This window comes from Arvicola amphibius, chromosome 6 (assembly GCF_903992535.2).
Source record: "Arvicola amphibius chromosome 6, mArvAmp1.2, whole genome shotgun sequence".
In the NCBI taxonomy this organism is placed as follows: domain Eukaryota; kingdom Metazoa; phylum Chordata; class Mammalia; order Rodentia; family Cricetidae; genus Arvicola; species Arvicola amphibius.
In genome coordinates, this window is record NC_052052.2 from 52,422,969 (window position 1) to 52,448,369 (window position 25,401).

The 25,401-nt window shown below is 38.6% G+C and overlaps 1 protein-coding gene and 1 non-coding gene across 3 annotated transcripts in view; both read right to left on the bottom strand.

Moving 5' to 3' along the window:
• Ift74 (intraflagellar transport 74) overlaps positions 1-15,971 on the bottom strand; it is a 75,655-nt gene extending 59,684 nt beyond the window's left edge. Inside the window, exons 1-6 of one of the 2 annotated variants that reach the window (XM_038333808.1) lie at positions 15,835-15,971; positions 12,535-12,669; positions 6,344-6,479; positions 3,383-3,431; positions 1,450-1,548; positions 1,216-1,276 (exon numbers count right to left, since the gene is read on the bottom strand). In XM_038333808.1, coding sequence (XP_038189736.1) covers positions 1,216-1,276; positions 1,450-1,548; positions 3,383-3,431; positions 6,344-6,479; positions 12,535-12,654 — 465 coding nt within the window. In that variant the 5' untranslated portion in view covers positions 12,655-12,669; positions 15,835-15,971. The remainder of the gene's footprint in view (positions 1-1,215; positions 1,277-1,449; positions 1,549-3,382; positions 3,432-6,343; positions 6,480-12,534; positions 12,670-15,834) is intronic. The other variant, XM_038333809.1, reaches the window with a different exon arrangement.
• On the bottom strand, positions 8,375-8,447 carry Trnak-cuu. The gene has a single exon. It is a non-coding gene; the product is annotated as a tRNA-Lys (tRNA).
• Positions 15,972-25,401: the final 9,430 nt, after the last annotated feature.

The window sequence follows — 25,401 nt, forward strand, 5'->3', positions numbered from 1 at the left end:
AATAGAAAACAACACTTACTAAAAAAATTCTAATTAATATTGGGTCTCAAGGTGTTTTTATAGAGCATGTGCTCAGAAAATTTAAGAACTACAAAATATTCTAATTAGCAAAATTACACTGGTAAGTATTAATATTAACTAGTTATATCATAATTTACCTAATCAACATCGGAGACAAAAGCTAGTCATGCCATAATTGTTTAATGTGCCTCAGGAATTAGAAAATTCTGATGTTAGAAACTTCCTGGAGGTAGCATTACTCCAAGGACAAGGAGTTAACAGCATTGCCAAGATGATAGTCTGCACTGTGAAACATCCTCGGTGGAACTATTTTTATGAGTGTACTCTATTTTGACAGAATGCACACAAAATTGAACACTCAGATGGAGGTAATCTGTATGCTAGGTAAGAATTTAAAATGTCATGATGACAATGCTCCATAGCAAGGTAAAGGTGTTTTTAAAGCAATGGAACCATTCTTACCTAATAAATTGTAATGCTTTAAAAAATATTATTCAAACATTTGTAGGCAAGAAAAGCTTTTGTATGATTTATAAGTGTCTTTTTAAAAAATGAGGCTAGCCGGGCGGTGGTGGCGCACGCCTTTAATCCCAGCACTCGGGAGGCAGAGGCAGGCGGATCTCTTTGAGTTCGAGGCCAGCTTGGTCTACAGGAGCTAGTTCCAGGACAGGCTCCAAAGCTACAGAGAAACCCTGTCTCGAAAAACCAAAAAAAAAAAAAAAAAAGTTACCATAAAAAATGAGGCTAGCAATATGGCTCAGCAGGTAAAGCTTCTTCTACCAAGGCTGGTGGCTTGTATTTGATTATTGGGACCCATATGGTAGAAAAGAAGTAACTTACACAAGTTATCATCTGACTTCCATGAATGTGCCTGCACACACACACACACACACACACACACACACACACACACTAAATAACAAATAAATAAACAGTAGGTAAAATAAATATTTTTTATAATGCAAACAAAATTGGAAGAATTCCTATCAATCTTTTAAGCCAAGTTATTTCTAGGGAAGGAAATCAAGGAGAAATAAAAAAAGCAATTTAATTTTTATATTTTTATACTTCCAACTTTTTCACAAGAAATATAGATATATAGTTGTATATTATTTGATATTTAAAATGTATTTTTAAGTGTCAAGAGCACAAAAACAAACATAAGGAGAAATTCTCTGACAAAAGAGACAATACCATGTTGTAGTCTGCTAGTTGTCCTTGAAAGTCTTTAATTTCAACAGCTAATGTCTCTGCCCTACAAACAAAGGCAAATGCATTCATAAATACATAAGCAGATCAATATAAAGAACCTTATGGATGGTGTCATTAATAAACTATGTTCATGATACTGAATAAATACTAAATTGATATTCAGTGGGATGGATTCCTAATAAAGATTTTGCATGTCTTAATTGTAAAATTGCTCACCTCTTTTCATACGACAAATACACTGAATTTTCTTGGTTGTACATTTCTATTTCTTTCTGAAGTTTATTAATTTCAGTTGTAAGTTCACTTATTTTGCTCCTAAGTGAAAAAAAAGGAGAAGTTTAGAAATGCTTCTAACTCAGAAAAGACTACTAGTTAAATAAAATAAATTTCGTAAATGTGTAATAATATGTATGGCTTTATCAAATCCATATAAAATGATCAGTTTCAGGGGGTTGTGTCACTAAAAATTATGAGCCAATGAGAAAAAATGGCTGACACAGAGTCTCTAATCATCAAGGAAGATGAAACAGGCCAGGCGTTGTAGTACACACTTTTGATCCAACATGGAGAAGCAGGAAAAGAAATCCAAGTCTGAGGACAGCCTGGTCTGATCTATACAGGAAGCTCAAAATCAGCTGGTTTTAGAGTAAGACACAGTCTCAAAGAACTGAAGCAAAACCAAAAACCAAACAAAGGAAAAATGGAGCTACAACACTAGGACATCTGAAAAGAGAAAGTTATTAGGTGGAAAATAATTAATACGGCTTAGTAGGTAAGACCAGGGATCAGTTCCACTTGGCAACTCATAACTGATGTAACTCCAGTTCCAGGAGTTATGGAATCCAATGCCCTCTTCTGACTTCCACAGGCAAAGGGCAAACATGTGCTTTAACACATACATACATGTATAACATTCATACACATAAAATTAAAAGAATGTATTTCTTTTAAAGTTCTTCATTTTAGAGACCTTATTAAAAGGCCTGAAGCCAGACATGGGAGTGCAGAGGCAGGTTGATCTCTGTGAGTTGAGTCTAGCATGGTCTACATGAGTTCTAGGACAGCTAAGACTATATATAGTGATGCCCCAACTCAAAATAATTACAAAAAAATGTAGGAGGCTTATAAATTAGTTAAAATTAGGGCAAGCATGTATCAAATGACCAAATATATATTTACATAAAACTCAATGATTAAGTATAAATATTTCCTTTCTTAGTAAAATCAGTGATATTTTAATTATATGAGTAATACATTCAGAATAATACTAAAAAGCATAAGATCATTATCACTCCAAGAAAAGAGTGAAATTCATGATATGATTTAAATGTTCGCCTTCCTTCTAAAATTCACACTGAATCTTGCCAGGCAGTGGTGGTGCAGCCTTTATCCCAGCACTCAGGAGGCAGAGGCAGACGATCTCTGTGAGTTAGAGGCCAGCCTGGTCTACAGAGTGAGTTCCAGAACAACAGGGCTATGTAGAGAGATTTTGCCTCAACCTGCCCTCTCCACACCTTTCCCCCCCAAAAAAGAACTGATTCTTCTGGTTTGTAACTAGGCCACAAAGGCTATTTCATGGATGTTAGTTCCTACCAAAGGGCTGGTCCTGCTTTCCTTGTCCATCACAGAACTACACAAAACCATAATCTCTCAGCCTACAGCTGGAAATTTAGTTGTTGATAAATAACTTGCCTTGCAAGCACAAAAACCTGAGTCCAAACCCCAGAAGCCATGTAAAACAGCTGGGTTTGGTGGTTCATGCTTGCACTCCCAGCCCTGGGGAGACACGAACAGGAGGCTCAGAAAGGTTCAACAGTCAGCAGCCTAGCCTACTTAGCAAGCTCCAGGACAACAAAGAGATCCTGTCTCAAAAACAGGTGGATAATATCTGAAAAGTGACACCCAAGGCCACCCTCCAGCATCCACATGCACCCACACAACTGTATGAATACTAACCCACATGTGGGCACCAGGATGCACCTCCATGTACCAAATTTCAGTCTAACTATATTATCATGCAGTACAGTCGATTAACCAGAAATTATGTGGGAATATAAAATTATTCTTAGAACTCAAAAGGTAACCAATTGTTGAAATAAATACAAATAAAACTCCAAGGTCATGCATAAAAAACATTTATTTTACATACCTAAGAAGTCCAAGATAGTAAGATTTGTCTAAAATTTGCCTCTGGGGACCTAAAAAATGTTTTTAATGTGAATATTAATACTCTATTATAAAATGACCAAAATAACAAATCCAAAGCACAACCACCATTACTTGCCACAGTTCTCAGACATTCCTCATGAATGCCTCAACATATGGAGAAACACTAAAAGCTAGTATTCTAGAGCCATGACATAAAGGAGGCTGAATTTAGACAAGAATGGGACTTTTAAAAGTGAGGCTGCTAATAAATAAGAATCTGGTCTGGAGAAACGGCTCAGTGGTTAAGAGCACATACTGCTTTTTCAGAGGACCCAAGTTCAGTTACCAGCACACACATTGGGCAGCTCATAACTGCCAGTAACTCCAACTCCAGGGAATCTGACAGTCTCTTCTGGCTTGTACACTGTACTTATGTGCACAGACCCACACACAGATATACACACATATATACATAATTTTAAAAAATAATAATACAGTATTTTTTAAAAGAAACTAGATACTACAGGACAGACTAGCTGGATAGAAACTAGACCTATGGAAGCCAGAACAGAGCAACACAACGGACTTTTTATAAAATGCAATTTCATTATCATTAGATTGTATAATATAAGGGCGTGCATGTGCCATAGCACACATGTGAGGGTCAGAGACATAATAATTTTGACTCATTTTTTATTATTAATATTAAGAAAAATTTCTAAATAATCAATGGTTTTTCTACTTAGTAAGCAATATAGTATAAAAAAATTAAGTCTCCTAAAAGGAATACCATACTCCTGAAGTACAGTGGTTAGGACTGGCAAGATGGCTCAGTGGGTAAAGCCTGACAACCTGAGTTTGATCCTAGGAACCCACAGTAGGAGAACCAACTCCAGAAAGTTATCATCTGGGACTTCCATACATGCACTGGGGCACATATGTGTCTCTTCAATGCTGAGAGAGAGAGAGAGAGAGAGAGAGAGAGAGAGAGAGAGAGAGAGAGAGAGAGAGAGAGAGAGAGAGAGAGAGGAATAATAATAATAATAAAAATACAGTTCTCTCTCAGTATCTGATGGGAACTGCAACAGCCCCTGAAATCCTGGGATGCTCAAGTCTCCAATAGAGTTCTGCAGCATTTTCACAAAATGGAGCTACACTATCTCACATGACTTAAAACCATCTGGATGACTAGTTGCTGGAAACAATCTTTGTACACTGTGGATGTGTATTGCTCTTATCACTGGTCCAGAGGGAACTGACTGGCCTATAATAGGGAAGGAAGAGATTGGGTGGGAGAACCTGAGTAGGAGGATGCTGGGAAGAAGGTTGAGACTGAGGAGTCTCCAGCCAGACACAGAGGAAGTAAGACATGTAGAACAAGCAATGAGCCACATGATATTACTTAGATAAGAAAGATGGGTTAATTTAAATTGTTAGAGCTAGTTAGTAACAAGCCTAAGCTATCAGCTGAGCATTTACAATTAATATTGTTAATTAATTAATTATTATTTGGGAGCGGGCGATGGAACAGAGCTGACAGGCGGTCCCAACAAAAAATTTCACCTATAACTTAGAATGTCTTATCAATGTTATACAGTTATATCACTATTGTTATATTTATATTGTAATTTACCTTAAAATTAATTTTGCACCTCAGGAGTAGCTTTAAGCCCTCAGAAATCACTAGTCACAAGAAAAGAAAAGAAACCTAAAAATATTAATCATGGTTTGGTTTATACATCACATTGATCAAACTTCTGAAACAAGTACAGTGTAATGGTGCTAGGGATATAACTTAGTAGTATGCATTTGCCTAGCATACACAAGGTCCTAGGTTCAATCTCTGGTGCCATATCAAAAAGAACTTACAAAACAAATTTAAGCCACATGTGGCAATACCAACACTTGAGAGAGTTGAGGTAGAAAGATAGGAGGTCAAGATTATCCTCAGTTGCATAGTGAATGCAAGACCAGTAACTATTTTTGAGACTGTCTAAAAAATAAAATATATTATTATGCCTTAGAGAGAAGCATGTCAGTCTCATTTCTTTTCTTAATCATTATAATGGAGAAAAAAAGGAATTTTTTTAACACCTAATAAATGTTTTCAATGATATTAATTTTTTTACTACATGAAAAATTTTAAATTCTATGTGTGGTTGTGTGCCATGGCACCTGTGTGGAGGTGAGAGTACAGCTTGTAAGAGTTGGTTCTCTCCTGCTATCACGTCAGTCCTGGAGATCAAACTCAGATAATCAAGCCTGGGACCTTCATGTGATGAACCATCTCACATGCCCAATAAGTGCCATTCCAAGGTGAAAGCTATCAAAAAGAATTTCAAAATAATTTTATGTAGTAATGAAAACCTAATTCCCAGTCATAAACCTTTCAAATTTCTTCAGGTTGTAACAGAACTCCTTGATCAGAAAATTTAAGCTCAAAGTAGAGCAGATAGATAGATAGATGGATGGATGGATGGATGGATGGATGGATGGACGGACGGACGGACGGACGGACGGACGGACGGACAGACAGACAGATAGATGTGTGTGTGTGTGTGTGTGTGTGTGTGCGTGTACTTATACCTTTCTAGTTCACAAAGTATTTCACATATATTCTATTATTTCATAATAATTTTATAAGTCAGCCGGGCGGTGGTGGCGCACGCCTTTAATCCCAGCACTCAGGAGGCAAAAGCAGGTGGCTCTCTGAGTTCGAGGCCAGCCTGGTCTACAAGAGCTAGTTCCAGGACAGGCTCTAGAAACTACAGGGAAACCCTGTCTCGAAAAACCAAAAAAAATAATAATAATAATAATAATAATAATAATAATAATAATAATAATAATAATAATAATAATTTTATAAGTCAAAGAATAAAAATGACATGCTATATTTCTCATTTATTAAGATGTGCTGTAACAGTTTTGAAACAAAATATACTCATCTTCATAAAATAAATACCTTTCATCCCAGTTTTCATTCCGCTCAAACCTTGTTGAGTTACAGGACGATCAGCAACTTTGATCTGAGATGACAAAACTCCACCAGCCCCTAGGGGACCACCACGAGAACCTGGTCTTGCTGTTGCTGGGGGCATCTAAATGACAAGCAAGATTTTACTTTTATTAAACCAGGAAAAAACAGTACCAGCATAAGATTATCAAGGCAATTTTTCTAAAAATTGAAACTCTACACAATCTATAAGTTCCAGACCAGTTAGAACTACATACCATTAAATAATGCACATACTGAGAAACCTTATATCTAAGGTAGATCCCTGGGTTCCACACAGTACTTTTCCACCCAGATAAAGAAATGTTAACAAAAAGTTTTAAAGTATATTTCTACATAATGATGTTATAGTTGATTTTCTCCTTTGTAAAATCTGGTGCTTTAAGCATTATTATGACGAGTATATATTTTCCTTAAAATTAGGAAAAAGAAAACTTTCATTTTGAAAAAAAAAAACAGTACTATTACATGTCCTGAGGAAAGTCACAACTCTCTCTTGTCAACTATGCAGCACATAAGCATGAAAAATTATAAAAGGCAACATGAAACTCTTCGAAAATCTCTCTGCATCTTCTCTATTTTATCCTTTTTATTTTATCTCTCTCTGCCAAAGAATAACATACAGTAGATTAAATGTGGAGTAGAAATTTTAGATTATTAATTTTTTGCCATTTACTTTGTTGTTTTTATTTCTGTTAGCTAGTAGCCTTTAGCACTATCAAACAACCCAGTTCTTAGGTGACTCAGAGAATTACTTGCAAACTTACTTAGTTACATTGCCAACACCAGGACACATTCCAGAGACTATGCTGAATACAAAAACAAATGCAATTCAAATAAGAGTTCAGGGCTACCCACAGTGGTTTCTAGGAGAGACTGAGAAGTCTTTGCTGTGGAAACTTTCTAAACCATTCTTTTTTCTGCTTTATGCAAGCAGATTTTGGAAAATTACTTTAATTATCTTTCTTATTTGTGAGATGAAGTATAGAAGATAATAAAATGGAATAATGTGTGAGTATATGTATTCACTTGGAAGAATATTCAAAATCTATTTCTGAAAGGGACAAAAAACCCAACAGAATACTACCTGTTTTGAATCAGACTACAAGCTACATATGCATATGTGTTTTGTGTCTGTAAATGCACAGGAAAGTCTTTATTAGATACATACAAAACAGCTGATAATTGCCTTGAACAGAAAAAAGCTCTCAAAAAATCTGCCAGTTTATTTTACAATGAACATCACTCATTTCAAAATCATAGACATCACACAAGTAAAGTGCATGACAAATAGGAGCTGGTCAATAATGTCAGATAACTTTTTTAAGTATTTAATTAACAAGCATCAAAAGAATCAATTATTACTAGAACAAGAGAAAAAACATATATAAGATGACTTCAGAAAAAATCATCTCCATTTTAGGTTATAATGATATAACACTATTATCTGAAACTCTAGAAAAACCATAAAAGTTTAAGAAAACCTGACTTATTTATTGCCTAAAAACAAGTGCTGTCCTATACACACAGGACTCAGCATTACAGCTCCTGTACAAATAGCCTACTGTAGGAGCCTGAACACCAGCACTACGTCCTTTCTGTTACTCAAGACCAATGTAGGAATAACAGAAAGCACTGTATCAGAGAAAAGTGTTTTGCTGTTGTTTTTTGAGACCCCTATTGCTGTTGTCCCAGCCTGGCCTGGATAGGATCTTGCTATTTGTTGGGGCAGCTGGCCCAATCCCTGCTTTCAGGGGCGTGGCTGCCCCAGAGGAGTAGGATACCCTTAAATAGGATCGGGGCGCCGGAAGGAGCCCCGTTTGCTATCCCCCACGTTACCTTCTGCTCCACTGGACCCTTGGTTCTGTAAGTTCCCTTATTTCCCCTTTTATTAAAACTGATTTATTATAAAAGGACTATTTTGATTATTTCCTAACCCCTCCGACCGCCGGTACCGCCGGCAACCGCCGGTACATTTGGCGCCCAACGTGGGGCTCGAACCCACGACCCTGAGATTAAGAGTCTCATGCTCTACCGACTGAGCTAGGCGGGCTCTTCATATCTATGATTGTCTTTAATGCACCTTTCATTGAATATATGCACGTATACGTCTGTATGTGTCTTTGTAGATAATGCTTATCTTTCTTGCAACAAACGACAAATTTTTTCTTCAGTAATCTTTGCAGTTTCCAGGATGAAGACGGGGCCCCGCAACATCAACTCCAACTGGTTATTATGACGTCATGTTTTTGTAGCGCTAATATTTGGCCTGTTTTTTGGTACCAACTGCACAGAACACTTTTGAATAGTGCACATTTTTGACAACATTCTGGCCTGTTTTCCTCAAAATATTCAGAGGCTGGACACATTTTTCCTAGATGAAATGTTACCCTGGGTATTCTACCATCATTTGCTTTCACAGGACCCCCTGAGAAAAAAAGTCGCCCCATGTCAGCTGGAAGCAATCTTAGATGACGACGCCCCCCCTCCCAACAAAGTTTACCCTCAGGTTTAGGGACACTAATTGGTGGCTGGTATAGGGTTTTCGGGTTGTGGAAGGCTTTATATGGACTCAGGGGTATAAATTATGTGTATATATATTATATATATATAATATATATATATATATATATATATATATAAAAAGGGGGGAGGGATTAACTGGTGATCTGAAGGAATAATTGATTTTTGTGAGTTATTGTTTTTTGAAAAACTATATGAGTGTTGATTCTTGTATATTGATATATTGAACATTGTATGAGAGTATGATACTACCTCTGTTTGAAACAATTGTTATATTGACATTGTTTACTATATTGCAATGTACATCTCTACCTCTGATATTATTTATGTAATGACATTGTTTACCATATTGCAATGTACATTTCTACCTCAGATATTATTTATGTAATGACCCTGTTTACATTCGGAAATCATTGTCTTCATTTATTGCACAGTTGTCTATTCTATTAGTCATACAGTTACATAAGTGTTGAGAATTATATGTTGGTCATATTTATATTTAGGACAATCAGGTTTTTTAGACACATAGAGGTTGTATTTAGTATAGATAGCATAATCTTCGACCTCTTTGAAGAGCTGTAGAACATGGCCTTTAATCTAACCTAGAGTTTTGTATTTATGAGACACAATCACTCCTGGCAACAATGCTCTACTCCTGAGAGAACGTTGAGCACCAAAGACACTCCACTGGGAGTTTGTCTTCTACTTGGCAGAACTGGCCTTGGGGCAAAGAAAAGCCCATACCTCCATTACTGACTAAAGTACGAAATATCCATAAGTGGATAAAACAGAATTGTCTTATCTTGCCAAGACAGGATAGGATAGTTCTACTAAAGGTTCCTTGCCGTTGTATAATGGTATGTCAGGTTTTTTCAGGCCTCAGCCAAAGTTGGTTGCCTCAACATTGCTATCAAGACTTTGTGTGGTTGCCCAGGTAGTCAATTGTCTCTGTTTTCTGTTGCACATTTTGGAAGTTTCTCGTTTGTGCTTCCTGGTTGCTTTGGTAATATTACTTTCCTTCTCAGATCTTTGATGGGGTTGAAGATTAGATAATGGTAGCTACCTTCTACATTATTTAGACTTCCCAAAGTAGAGTGATTAGAAAAATTTTTTGTTATATGCTCCTCGCCTGATATTGTTTACTTCTTGTAATTTTATATGATCTGTTCCTGTTGTATATAGTTGTATTTGGTTTCTGAATCTGCCTTATTTAGACAAAGGGGGAGATGTTGGGGCAGCTGGCACAATCCCTGCTTTCAGGGGCGTGGCTGCCCCAGGGGAGTAGGATACCCTTAAATAGGATCGGGGCGCCGGAAGGAGCCCCGTTTGCTATCCCCCGCGTTACCTTCTGCTCCGCTGGACCCTTGGTTCTGTAAGTTCCCTTATTTCCCCTTTTATTAAAACTGATTTATTATAAAAGGACTATTTTGGTTATTTCCTAACCCCTCTGACCGGTACAGGCTGACTTGGAACTATGTAGCCAGTCTGGTTTTGAATTCATGGTTCTGCTTCAGCCTCAGAGTGCTGGGATTACAGGCATGTTACTATTCCTAGCCCACCATTTCATTTCTAGCAACGTGTAAATGTATATTACTATGCTAAATTGATATTACATTGTTTTTTAAATCGTGTATTACGAAGAACAGTTTTCTCAAGTATATTGTCATTCGTCACCATATATGCCCTGGCAATGTCTAAGCATGCATGGGAAGCCTGCTTATGGTGGTTCTCCAGTTGTTCCGATCCTAGGCAGTTCTATAATTAAAAATAATTTTAATAATAGCCAGATGTATTTTTAATAGCAGATATAATTTACTTAAGATTTCCTTATGGGACTGGAAAGATGGTTCAGTGGTCAAGAGCAATTGATGCTCTTCGAGAAAACTGCCAATTCATTTCCCAGCACTGTATCCCGAGGCTCACGACTACCTGTAACTATAGCTGGAAGAAATCGGACACCTTCTTCTGACCTCCATTGGTAACTACACTTTCATGCATGCCCACAGACACAAATGCACACATACACAATTAAAAATAAACCTTCAAAAATGTTTAGAATGCCATCCAATTTGTTCCAAATTTTTATTATTATGATAATGAAATAATCTCTGTAGTTATAATTCTTCTTAGAATGATACGTTTTTAAATTTTGTACTTTCTCAAATATGGTGGTTCTCTTACTGGCTACATTGTCTTATACCACTATTTTAATAGTTACTAAATATATTTCTCATTTTCTGAGAATATATATATATGTATATATATATATATATATATGTATATACATACATACATACTTTTTTTTGGTTTTTTGAGACAGGGTTTCTCTGTGTAACAACAGCCCTAGCTGTCCTGGAACTAGCTTTTATACACCAGGCTGGCCTCGAACTCACAGAGATCAGCCTACTTCTGCCTCCTGAGTGCTGGGATTAAAGGTATGAGCCACCACCACCTGGCTCAAAATATATTTTTACTCATACTATTCATTACTATTATGCCTTTTGTTCTTTTTATCATTCTGAAAGGTTTCGAGCCCAATTTTTAATGCTATTCTTCCCCAGTATAAAAAAAAGCCTCAAAGAATTCTACTTGAACATGTGTTTATTATAACTTTAACACAGAACAAACACATACAAATTAGTAAAGTTTGCTCTTTCATTTTAAGATCCTCAGTACTGGGCCAGGCAGTGGTGGCTCGCGCCTTTAATCCCAGCAGTTAACTGTGGATTCAAGGCCAGCCTGGTCTACAGAACGAGTTCAACAGAACAGTCAGGGCTACCCACAGAGAAACCTGCCTCTAAAAACAAACAAGATTCTGAATACTGATGTGTGTGTAGCAGCACGGTCTCTAATCCTAGCCAGCCCTAAGGAGACTGGGGCATGAAGATTCTCAAATCAAGGCTAGTCCAAGATATATTAGAAAGACTCTGTCTCAATTTTTTTAAAGTTATGAATGATCGATACAAAAAATTACCAGTTTGTTGGTTTTTTCATTTTTATGGTAATTTTAATTTTTGTAAATTAAAAATATCTTCAAGTACTTGGTTTTTCTATCATTATTAGAAAGTCCTCAGACTTTATCAAGTTTATATTAAATAATTATGTATATTTTCCTCTGCCAGTTATATAAACTCTTTAAAATATCAAGTTTATATACTATTTATAAATCTTATAAATGATGCAAGGGATAAAAATTGCTTTAAGAAGTAATTTATTAGGTTTGGGGCAAGGCCTCAAGAATATTCTATATATTTTTTGACTAATTTGAAAAGTCACATTACTAATCACATTCTTACAAATGCTTGATTCTGGTTTTAGTCTATTTTATCTCATTTGTTTCTGATTCTGAAATACTGTACAATTTTAACTATAATGGTTTTACTTTACCCTTGCCTAGTAAGTACAAGGATCTGTGTTTGATCCCAGCACCACAAAAAGTAAACTCTTATAGCTTTAAAATACGTTTACAGGTATCACTAAACGTAATTCCTTGATAATGGTTTTATTCTTCCACATTGTATTTTTACATATTTTAACATTTTTCATACAATTAATCTTGTCTACAGAATAAAGGAACAACAAAGTAAAATCTGTTATTGCACAGACTCCCAACTTACTGCAGTTGCCACCCGAACAGTCCCAGATGGGGGTCTGACTCCAGAAGGAGGCCTTCCTGTTAGCCCTATTCCACCCCGAGAAATAGGGCGAGGCGCTGAAGATTTGTGGTTACTGGCCATTGTTCACTTTAACCACTGTTTGGAAACAAAAACATAATTCATTTTTTCTTTGAGATCTTATACACCTGAACACTAGCAGCTCATTATACCCTTCTTTCAAATACTTAATTCATGATAATTTTTTTTTCTTGCAAACTGCCATTCCCAGACACTACTACAAGGCTAAGTTGGCTGTAATTTTCTTCAAAATTCTATTTAGAACTATGGGATTGGGGCTACTGAAACGGCTTACTGAGTAAAAAGCACTTGTCATGCAAGCCTGGGAACGTGAGTTCCGTCCCTGGAACCCTCATAAAGGTGGAAGAAGAGACCTGGCTACAAACTTGTCCTCTGGCCCTCCCCCATGTACAATGCCGCATGGACATCCACCACCACACTCACATCATGCACTTACACATACAATAGTAAATAATTAAAATATGTGAGTAAATGAAAAACAAATGAGATCATTTATTACAATATTCCTTCCTCAATATCCCACTCAGCAAAGGCTAGGCCCTCTAACTCTTTCTTTTTGGTGTATATAACCCTTAATCATGTTTTCATCTATTTCTATCACTCTCAGTAAGTAACTTCATTTCCTAGTAATCTGAGAAAATTAGGATATATTCCATTGCCTGTAGAGCATCCAAATCAAGCTAGTACGTCCTGCTCTCCAGTATCAATTCTGCTTTGCCTTCTTCAACCCGTCATGTGCTGCACTCCACGTCTCCCCTGAGATGCAGCAATCTTTACAATTTACTTCTTTCACCTACTGTTAAGTTCAGTTTTTCCCTAATTACCGAAACTAATGTATTTGTCCTGCATACTCCTCTAACCTGTGCAGAAAGTCTTCCTTATGCAATCAGGCTTTCCGGAGTAGCTTATTTCCACTACCTCCTAGGTTTCACTACATCATTTAAATGCCCTCTGACAACCTTACAGGGATATAAACATCACGGTTGACTGGTATGTGATCTGCAGGAAATCATCGGCATGACACTAGCCTGCTCTTGTTCTCTTCCCAGGCTCCTCCATCCTCCACTTGCCTGGGTTTGGCAGCATCCCGGAACACAATGCCATCCACAGTCTCATTTTCTTATGTCCACATTCAGGGCTTCAGCAAATAATGAGCTAAGGATTCACAACTCCTTATCTCCCTGACACAATTTCTCCACTCAGACATAGTCTAACTGTTTTCAAGGCAAACATGTATAAAGCTAATGAACATCTATCACGTCCCCCAAATCTTTCCTTCCTCTTGGTATTACCTCCTACTCAAACAAGTCAGAAACCTGGTCTTTGATTTCTCCTCTTTCTCACTGCCAATGGCCTACTGATTTCATTCCTTCCAATGCTAAACACATACTGCCCTCTAATTTCACAGTGCTGGCAGCCCATGTAGGGCCTCACTAATTCAGGTTGGTAATTTTATCGGCCTCTTAATGAATCTCCTCGCCTAACACATATCTTGCATGCTGGCTTTTCTAGGAATTCTTTCGTGACTATTCTTAACCACCTCTACCATCTTCGGGCTTACTGGGCTGTACACACACTGCCATATATCCTGCACATAACCCTGCCCCAGGACCTACCAACAGTAACTGAAAGAAGCTGCTTAAGTACTCCTTCCCTCTGAGAACAAGAGCTACCTCGTATCTTTAAGTCCTCAGCATCTGTCTCAGTGGCAGACAGAAACTACGTTGTGGTATCTCTTAATCTCCTCCAATACAAAGGCATCCCAAGTACAAACATTTACCAATTGGGGTTCAGAAAGTAGTTCTGTGATAGAGAACATAAAAATACTATCAGATCGACCAAACCTCTAGCACCAAGGAAAAAAACTGTCTTCAAAAAAATAATAAATAAATGTTTGAGAAGGTATATCTAACTTGACTCAGATATTTAAAAGAAACCAGGTATGGTGGTGCGTGCCAGTGATGGAAGGGAGAAGAGAGGAAGGGAAGAATCACTACGACTGCAAACAAAACATAGTTGAACCAAAGTTTGACTTTATTCCATGCCCCAAGCTCGGCTTTCTCTTGCTCTTCTTTGCATCACCTCACGATCTGTCATTACATTGTCAACGTCCACAGTCTTACACACTTTCAGTCCCAACTGTAATAAGAACTCATAAATCAGTTGTCTGCAAACCTATCACTCAAACCAGGCACCAATTCGGAATGTCCACCTGTTTACTGAACATTTCCATTTGGGCATCTAAATAATTATCTCTCTGTGTAGGAAAAAAAAATACACACCTACCTTAGACGCTTTCTATTCCAAGCAGCACCCTTCCCCTAACTTCCCTACGGTGTTGAACTACACAGAGACATCAACAGCATTATTTCAAATGCAATCAGAAAAGTTAAAAGTAGTACCTTTTTCAAATACAGATCCTACAGTCAAAATGCTTTCTCAAAAGAAGTAAAAACACCCAGGAATTCTGGCACAATTAATCGCTGTTTATCTCTCTCTCTTTCATATATATATATATGTTGTGTTGTGGGGTTCCATATATATATATATATATATATATATATATACTGTTTTTTTATTACTACTGCTTTACTGTAATGGAAAATGCCTGACTTACATTAGCATGTCCCCCTTATGCTAAGAGAAAAGGAAGGAGAGCCCTGGTGACACATATACCCCTATTCCTGGGGAGTTCCTACTCCTATTCACACCATCATGGGGGAGGGCAGTGTTCACAGTTTCTGATTCCACAAGGATTAAGGATACAAATTCTACCTCTAACAGTAACCACTACATAACCTTTGCTTGGGATGTGTTTTCTCGTCTCTAAAACAAAAGTGTGGCCACGAGTCATTTTGCAGAGTTGTGGAGTTCAGTTCTTACACGGAAGAGAAGTTTTTCTTTGCCATTACTACCATTATCCTCCCCTAAGCCAATCATTCTGACTTAGGGTAAGCGAAAAGTTGCTAAGTCGCTTCCCCCTGTAACCGCTGACGGCCTCCTCCTCCAAGCAGTGACTTTCCTGAGGGTAAGTGTCCTTCCCCGGGTTGGAGAGTCCACTCTTAGTCCATGCGTAGGGTGAACGTCCCAGGCCAAGCCTCCGACCCCAAGTCAGAACAGCCAAGAGCCCACGGATTCGAATTTGTTTTGTTTGGAGCGCGTCAGAGTCTCCAGAGAACGATAACCCGCGCAGGGAGAAGGCGCGAAGCTGAGATGGCTCACCTTGCCCGATGCGAATGGAGAACCCCGCAACACGAACCTCTCTCCGAGGAGACAGAGAGAGCCACACCGCTCACCTAAGCACGGCCTGGGCGCCAGGCCTCAAAGCCCTCCGCGACGCCGCGTATCCCAGCAACGGCCACCGCGCGGAAACCTCCCCTCGTGATTGGCCGGCGCTGCGCCTCTGATTGGGGGTGTTCTCGCGAGATTTGAAGACAGCCTTTCTTCCTCTCGCCCCAAAGTGGTATCTTTAAGGTATCTTCAAGCTTTCTTCTACCAGAGGTCTTTTTTTTTTTTTTTTTTTTAAACAAGATCTCACTTTTAGGGCGTTGTAGGTCTAAATTACTACATCCCAGGGTGACAAGTATCTTTTTAGAACAGAACTGTTTGTGGTGGGAATTTGTTTTTGTTTGTTTGTTTGTGTAACTAAACGTTTGACAGATTCCTTGCCTTACCCCGGCCAGCTCCCCTATAGGGAATGATAGTGACTACGTTGGCTGTGCCAGTCTTTCTTAATAGCGGGATCTGAGTTTACTGCTTGCTAGCTCCAATCTAACCCGATGCACACACCCGAAATATGAATGTAAACCGTAAGGAATACTTAAGGGTCTATTTCATCAAGGATGCCAACTCCAGCAACTCTGTCCAGGATTTAAGACTGATGCCTTTTGTTTGTTTTGTTTTTGTTGTTGTTGTTGTTTTGGTTTTTCAAGACAGGGTTTCCCTGTAGTTTCTAGAGCCTGTCCTGGAACTAGCTCTTGTAGACCAGGCTGGCCTCAAACTCAGAGATCCGCCTGCCTCTGCCTCCCGAGTGCTGGGATTAAAGGCGTGTGCCACCACCGCCCGGCCTGGTTTTTTTGTTTTTAACTTTAGATAGGGTCTCTATGTGACCCTGCCTGTCTTGATAACTCATTCTGTAGACCAAGCTGGATGTATAGATCCTCTCGCCTCTCTCAAGTGCCGCTGTTAAAGACTTGCACCACCACATACCCAGTTTAATAAACCTTAATAAACTCATTTTCAGTTTTTAGTTTAAACCCAGGTTCTGTGCCTTCCAATTAAGAACTCTGACAGATGTGACAACTGAAGTTGGCAGGACAGGTGTTCTTGACCCAATTTTAGAGAGAGTAAGTAATTTGTTTTAAATCATTTGAGTAATCAGCCGTGTTCCCTGTCCCCATATCTTTTATGTGATGAAAACAATTCAGAACATCTCACTTAGTGGCCTCTCAGTGGATTTCCTAAGGAATGCAATCCACTTTAATTGACTTTGGTCATTTTCATTTTGTCTTTTGCTTGATTGCTTTGGTGTGGTCTCCTCGATGTCTCCCTCCCACGCACTTATAGCACATGAGATCATGCCCCAAGTGGGCCCGATATCTTAAAGCCTATTGGCTGAAGGAGCTCCTACAACATGGATGCTAGGCAAGCTCTGTTCCACTGGGTTACACACCAAGAGTGTGTTACTGTCCAAGATTTTGCTGTTTCTCTGTAGGAACTTACTTAGGCTACATCAAGTAACTGAACTGGATAAAGCTTTCAGTCTCAGGATCTCAGCTTCTTAAACTGTAGATCACGAACCTCATGGGGTTTAACTGAATGTGGGAGTTCCCCCAAGTTTACAATAGTAAAAAAAAATGTCTGAACACACAGTGAACAAAAATTAAAGAACACAGAGTAACAACAAATCAGAGGTGTTTCTGGCAACATTCACCCATGCTGCATCGAATGGCTTCACTAAAGCTTTGGTTCTAAATCACATGTGCAGTCTGCACTTCTAATCCCCTCACACCACACCAACCAGTGCTGCCTGGGACACCTTGGCTCAGAGTCAAGATTATTGTTTGCTATGAACTGCAGTGTTTTTAACTATATAGTTTTCTACTGTTATAAAAACATAATTAGGGGACTTGAGAGACGGCTCAGAAGAAGTTACGAGCACTGGCTGCTCTTCCAGAGGTCCTGAGTTGAATTTCCAGCAGCCACATGGTGGTTCACAACCATCTACAATAAGATTTGATGCCTTCTTCTGGCGTGAAGGCAAACATGCAGGCAGAACACTGTATTAAAAATTATTTTAAAAAATAAAAAAATTAATTAAACTTTTGGGGTATTGAAGTAGCAAGAAACTTCTTTGCATTCCAAGAGAATCTAATATATATTATTTTCTTTGTTTTGAAAATTTCATTTAATTCCATCAACAGAAATTAGATTTGACTAGTCACAGATACTTTTGTACATTGACTAATTTTAGAAAGATTTTTGTTTGTTTGTTTGTTTGTTTGTTTGGGGGAGGGAGGATTTTTTTTTTCCGAGACAGGGTTTCCCTGTAGTTTCTAGAGCCTGTCCTGGTACTAGCTCTTGTAGACCAGGCTGGCCTCGAACTCAGAGATCCGCCTGCCTCTGCCTCCAGAGTGCTGGGATTAAAGGCGTGCGCCACCACCTCCCGGCTTGGAGGGAGGATTTTAGAACCTGAATTTTTTTTTCCATTTTCTTCTACTTAAAACTGTATCAGATCATTTCGATATAATGCTATTTAATATGTAAATTGGATTGTTATACATATGGTATGTTGGTTTTAAAAAAGTCAAAGAGAAAAAAACATAATGTCTTAATTACAGAAAATAATAGCTCAATATTTTTGTATCTTTATTCCTCAGTATGCAAGTTTCAAATTGGCATATCATTGGATTTTATTGCATTAGAATGATTGATTTAAAAAAAACTGTTTAAGATGATGACTTGAGTTTCAAAAAAAATTGCCAAATGAATTTTGGCTTGAATCAGGATAGAATTTCTAGGGGAGCCCTGAACATATTTCTATCATTTTGTATAATGTGTTTATGCAAAGTCTTATTCTTTGCATTGGTGATTATTAAATCAAAAATACTGACCCTGAAATACTGAAACTGAAGATGCTGCAGATCCTGAGTTTGGTTCCCAGCACCCTCACCCACTCACCACCATCTGGAAATCTACTCCGGGGAGCTGGCTCCCTCTTCTGGATTCCACTGGCACTGCACTCATGTGCACCTACCCACACACAAACACACACTCTTCTAGAGAGTTTGATGCCAGGCAGTCTATTGTAATGTAAGCATATTTAAAGACAGTACAATTTGGAAAGAGTTTCCGAGCAACAATCATTTCCAATCCCATGCACGATAAAGCTTAATGTGTGACTAGAAAGAAACTCCTTTGTATAGTATGTTACCGTGAAGATAGGTTCTACAGCTTAAAGGCCTAAAATCCAGTGTGTTCTCTGAATGAGATAGCATGCAGAGAACAGGTTTTAAAGTACACGTGACATCTTCCCTCAGGATGGGTTCTATTAACTGAGAGCTAAGGATAAAGGACTAGGGAGAGAGAGTACGGGATAAATATTCTGGGGGCTTTGGGTAAGGTCTGGCTCTATAGACAGCACAGGTCACCAGGTCATTAACAATATCCATTCCCAGCCTTCTAGGTAGAAAGCAGGCATTTCCTCCTTTAAGGAGACAACCCTGCATGGTTAACATTCCTGATTTCCCCAGTGATCTGTGTCCCCAACAAGGCAATCGTCATAAAGTATATACAAGTATATTTGACCGCTAAAATGATTGTCCCTGGGCTGTGAATACACCCTTGAGTGTTGATGTTGTGGTGATAAACTTAGAAGCCTGGAGTTCGCACAGATGAAATTAGGCTGAAGAAATGTGAGATTCACCAGATGAATGGGGGAGGAACTTCTTAGAGCTTTCCTGTCTGAAAGCATCACAGTGGAAATAGAGAGGAAATGAGATGAGACCATTATAGGTCGTTGATTTGTTATCTTGCAGAAACTGCAAATGCACACCTCTATAGGGGACACTAGCGCACTTGCTAGTCTGTTCTCAGGAACACACGCTTGTATTTTCTAAAGAATCAATGTGTATTACTCATTAATACTTTTTCACATCACACCCCCACTCTTCTTTACTAAATTGGGCCTACAAGCTTTTAACCATTTGATGAAACAGCTGTTTCTTTTATTAGCTCAATTTGTGTAAAAACTGACTTTTTTCTCCTCTTTTTATCTGTATTTTGTTAGTTATTACATTTTTGGAACAGAGCCTCTTGTAGCCCAGGCTGGCCGTAGACCTGCTATATAGCTTCCTACCTACAACTCCCAAGTATTGGGATTACAAACCCAATTTTATTACATATTAATACCATTGTATTACTATGCCCACTTTTGTTTCTGTCATGTTAATTAGTAAGATACCAAGATACTGAACATGATGGGGTAGATGAAAAGTTCTTCCCCAACAATATGGAAAGGTATTCAGAATATATGGTTAAAGCAAGGTGAAGACGTATTCATAGCTAACAAGTTCTTACACCTACTTAAACAATCTTTGGGAAGCATACAAGAAAGTAATAATTGTCTCCAGAAAAGAAAACTGGGTGGTTAAGATTTGAAAGTTTGCACACTATCTTTTTAAGGCTTTTTAAAGCTTTTGTATCTTAATGAAATGTATCATTATTATATTTTAATGTCAAAGAAAACAAAAACCATGATTAATTTTCATATTGGTTAAATGAATTAAGCTATTATCTGGACAATGTTTCCAAAGCATATGAAAAGATATGAGTTCCTCAATGTTAAGAAAAAAAAAAAAAGAAGAAGAAGAAGAAGAAGTTGTCAGCTTCAGGAAAGTATCTTCGTTCTTTCCGAGCACCACAAGCTTGGAAACAGCTATTATCTGATGTAGCGCAGTGTAAAGAATATATTGAATTGTATTTGCTTTGAAAGCTCTTTCATATTCTGCATTGCTGGTAAGTGCCACACAATTTATACGCTGTAGAGAGTTCAGGATGTACCCTGCTTAAGCTACTCTGCCTCATATAAAATAGTAGTTTTCAGGCTCCATTTTATAAGACAGCAGTTTGACCTTCTGACCTTCCTTTGCTTTTCTTCCCTCTCAGTGCTGGGAGAAACTTTCCGCAAAGTTACCTTCCACCTAACCAGAGCAGCCAAGAGAAACACAAAGCCAAAGCCTTTCTACTGAAAATATTAACCTGGCCTCTGGGGACGTGGCTCTGCACTCTGATCTTCAGGCAAGCTTTATTTGTTAAATTGTAAACAAAATATCACTATATTAACCTGAGAAAATTAAACTCACGTTGCACAAACAAGTCTGAAGTCTGTCAACACAGACAGCTGGATAGGCTTGTGTCACGTACCACTGTCCCTTAGAGAATCATTCACAAACTAATGTGTATTCTTTGAGTCTGTGTCCCAAACGTTGTATGTTTTCCAAACTTAGTGACTTTTTACAAAAACTGCTTATTAATATTTCCATAATTCCCAATTTCCTTTTCCTTTAGACATGAAAGGAATTGGGGATATAGTTTAGTATGTGCTTAACACACACACATGAACTGATGAACCGTGGGTTCAATTCCTAGAACGATAAACAAAAGTTTCAACACACCTACAGTCCTGAGGTATATCAACATCTATCATGCATGATCAACATGTGCCCATAGGCCACAGGATAACTATGAATGTGTCCCAATACATTTGAAGATGACAATGTCATATAGTTATATCAAAACATCAGACACTCCTGAATCTTTTAGGGGTCATGAACATTTACACTATGTGATTGCTTCTATGTATGCAATCCTTGTACTTTTGTTCATATTTAATGTTTTTGTCAGTTTATGGCAGCAAATAGAGCAGAGGCCATAGTTCCTTATACCTACATTCTATTACCACAATTTTATTCACATATATGGACACACCAAATGTCATTAGTATTTATTAAAATTTCTAGTTTTCAACTTGGCAAAATTTGTCCCAGGTTACCAGCCTTGGGCCATATTGACCCCAACTTTATATCCTTATCTTTAACATTAGGTTTTCTATAATGAATTTTGGCTTCTGTTGGTTTTGAGATAGGTCTTTCTATGCAGCCCTGACTATCCTGGCTGGAACTCCCTATGTAGATCAATCTGGCCTTAAATTCAGAAATTCATCTGCCTCTGCCTCCTGAGTCCTAAGATTAAATGTGTACACCACCATGTTCCCCTGAATTTAGGCTTTTAAAGCTACAGAGAAACCCTGTCTCGAAAAACCAAAAAAAAAAAAAAAAAAAAAAAAAAAAAAAAAAAAAAAAAAAACAACAAATAAAAATGTCACACTGAAAGCATCATACTGAGAACAAAAATTATATACCTTAAGTCTATTTTTATTTATTTAGGTCTTGTTTATTTTGTTTTTGGAAATAAGGTTTCTCTGTGTAGTCCCGGCTGTCCTGGAACTTGCTCTGTAGACCAGGCTGGCCTCAAACTCACAGAGATCAGTCTGCCTCTGCCTCCTGACTTCTGGGATTAAAGTCATGTGCCACTATGTGTTTTTTGAGAGCTATGTAGACCTGCTGGTCTCAAACTCAAGAGATTCCCTGCCTCTGCCTCCTGAGGGATGGGATAAAGCTGTGTGACACTTCATCCTGCCCTGCCTTGTCCTGCTCATTCCCTTGCTTCCTTTATTGCTGTATTTGAAGATCAAACTCAGGGTCTCATGAATCTAATGAAAAAACTCTACTATTGAGCTGCATCACTATCCCAGCGTGTATAAACTTAAATGGCTATTATGGATGTTCAACTATCTCATCTATTGTCTTTGAAAGAACTATTGATATCGTAGAGATTTCTACATGCCCTCTATCGTAGGACAGAGTTTATGAAAGAGGACAGTTAGAAGAAATCATTAGTTTTTAAACCTTTGAGTCCTTAATATAAAATGTAATAATCAGAAAAAGTCCCAAGAATTCATTCTTACTTTTTATAGGATTTAGGTTCTACTGCACACACCCATGCTACTGAAACATTAACTCGTAGATCTAGTTTGAATCCAGGAGTTCCAACATTTTGGGCTCTACCTAGGAACCACGAGGGGAAAACTTTCATCACGTGTTCTACGAACAAGACTAAGAACATGTATTTGATTCTTTAAAGTGTAAAGTCCCAGAGGAAGGTTTGGCCACTTTTTATGTTCTTTAAAGTTCTATTTTGTAACTCGAAGTTTCTCTCCTCCCTGCTAATTCCTGAATAAACACTAAGAGGTTTATATTAATTATAAAATTTTGGCTGACTGAGAAACCAAGGACAACGGCAATGAGCATGAACTCTACAGCATGGACGGGCTCACTGTGAGCCTTGTCAGTTGGGTTGCTCACCTTCCTGGACTTAGGGGGAGCTGGGAGGACCTTGGACTTAACATAGTGAAGGGAACCCTGATGGCTCTTTGTTTTGGAGAGGGGTGGAGTGGGGGTATGGGTGGAAGGGAGGGGAGGGAAGGGGGAGGAGGACAGGAGGAGATGGAAATTTTTAATAAAAAAAATGAGAAAAAAAAGTTTGGCTGATGGCTCCGGCTTATTATTAATTAGCTCTTACTTTTAAACTAACCCATTTCTAATAGCCTATATTTTCACCATGAGGCTCATGGCTTGTTACCTCACACCTTGCTTCTCTGGCCGCTACTTGTGTCTCCCTGACCGTCTTCTTTCTCCCTGTATCTGTTTAGATTTTCTGCCCAGCTATATTCTGCCCTGCCATAGGTCAAAGCATTTTCTTTATTAACCAATGGTAATAAAACATATTTACAGCATACAAAAGGGCATCTCATCACTACTTATGGGAGCTGGAGTGATGGCTCAGAACTTGCTGTGGCTGATTTTCTAGAAGACCCACATTTGATTCCCAGAACCCACATCATGGCTCACAACTGCCTATCCTCCAGTTCCAGGATATCCAGCATCCTCCTCTGACCTCCACAAGTACCAGTCATGCAAGTGGTGCACACACATGCAGCAAAACGTTCATATAAAACCATAAAACAATTTAAACTTGAAGGATTCATTGATGTGTATGAGCGCCTATACATATTTACATGTATCATGCACATGTAGTGCCTGGAGAGGGCAGAAGAGGGCACTGGATCTCTAGACCCAGAGTTATAGATGGTTGTGAGCTATGATGTGAGTGCTTGGACCTGAGACCATGTCCTCTGGAAGCCAGTGTGATGCACGATTAATAAAAGCTCAGGGATTGAAATTTGGGTTCAACCTGAAGATCAGTCTCCCAATCCTCTTCCTTCAGCCTCTTCTGGCATTTGGACTTGCTTGTTTGTTTTAGAAACACAGAAATATCAACTTCAACATTGTGGTTTGTTGAAATTGAGAACGGTAAGAAATTTAACATTGCTGAGGCAGACACATACCTACGGGGAAATGACTTTAGTAAAATAAATTAGGAAAATGTGAAAGGCCTTGTATAACATTGTACTCCTAAAAACGGAAAGTTGCTAGCTATTGGGATTACTGAACTAAGGGAATAATACTTAGATCTAGAATTTAGAAAAAGAACCTTCCTTTGATGTGTAGAACTGGTTGGGAAGAAGTAGAAAAACGAGAGAATGTTAAAATAATTTAAGCCACTAGGCAGAAATTTCTAATAGACGGCTGGAAATATTCAAAGCTTTACAATATTATTCGAGGAGAGCTTACCCAGTGAGTATAGTGGCAGAAGAAGTTTTTAAATGCCAACATTTCAGTGTTTAAACCTGAGAAACACAAAGGAATAGTGAGTTCAAGCCTAGAACAAGAGTTTTAAGGAGAGTAAGGAAAATGCACATTAGATTTGGTAACTTTAACGTTTGTGTTATGGTGGATGTCAGGCTATAATACGGAAGGCAATTTTTCTACAATGTAGATGGGACACTCTCAATGCAATGTAGAGACACCCAGAAGCACCATGGAGGTTTGGCTAAAAATAAGTAATTTTACCTGTAATCTAGCACTCAAAGATTGAGCAGGAGAACCAAGAGTTTGAGTCCAGCCCAGGCTACTGAGAGACTATATAAATTAATTAATTAAAGGCATTTTCTGCCCTATCTTAGACCTACAGAGCCAAAGCTCGGGCAAACAGTGGTCAGGTTTGGAAAGAATGGATTTGAACCAACGTTTGTTTTGTTTTTATTTGCAAAATCTGATATAGCATGGGTAAGAACATAGGGGTAGCTTAACGTGGATGAAAATGTTTAGAGTTTCCACTTGGCTTCAGATTCTGTCATTTTAAATGAAAAGGAATTTATGAAAATCACGAGATTTTCCCGACAGGCATGCAGAAACTGGGTAACAAACCGTGACGCAAGGTAAAGAAGCAATTTCACGCTACCATCAAGAGGAGTCGGGTTACTCTACCACTCCGAGTGGTCGGGCGAGCACCTAGATTTAAAACATCCCCAGGCTCAGCGCACTGGCGAGTCGCTCGCCTCGCACAGCATTGTGGGATTTGTAGTCCCGGCTTGCCCCCTTACACAAATCTTCGCTTGTTCTCTGAAATGGACCGGGTACTGGCAGGACCAGGACATCCGACGTCTAGGCAGAATTTCCGAGTCCCGCCGTTCCTTCCTCTGCCGCGATCCGGGGCGCAGAAGGGGGAGAGAACCTCGACGCGCGACGCCTCAGCAGCGCGACGCACACGCTCTGCGTCACCGCGGGCTGCGGCGGATGATGAATTCCGGTGCGCGTGTTCGGGCTG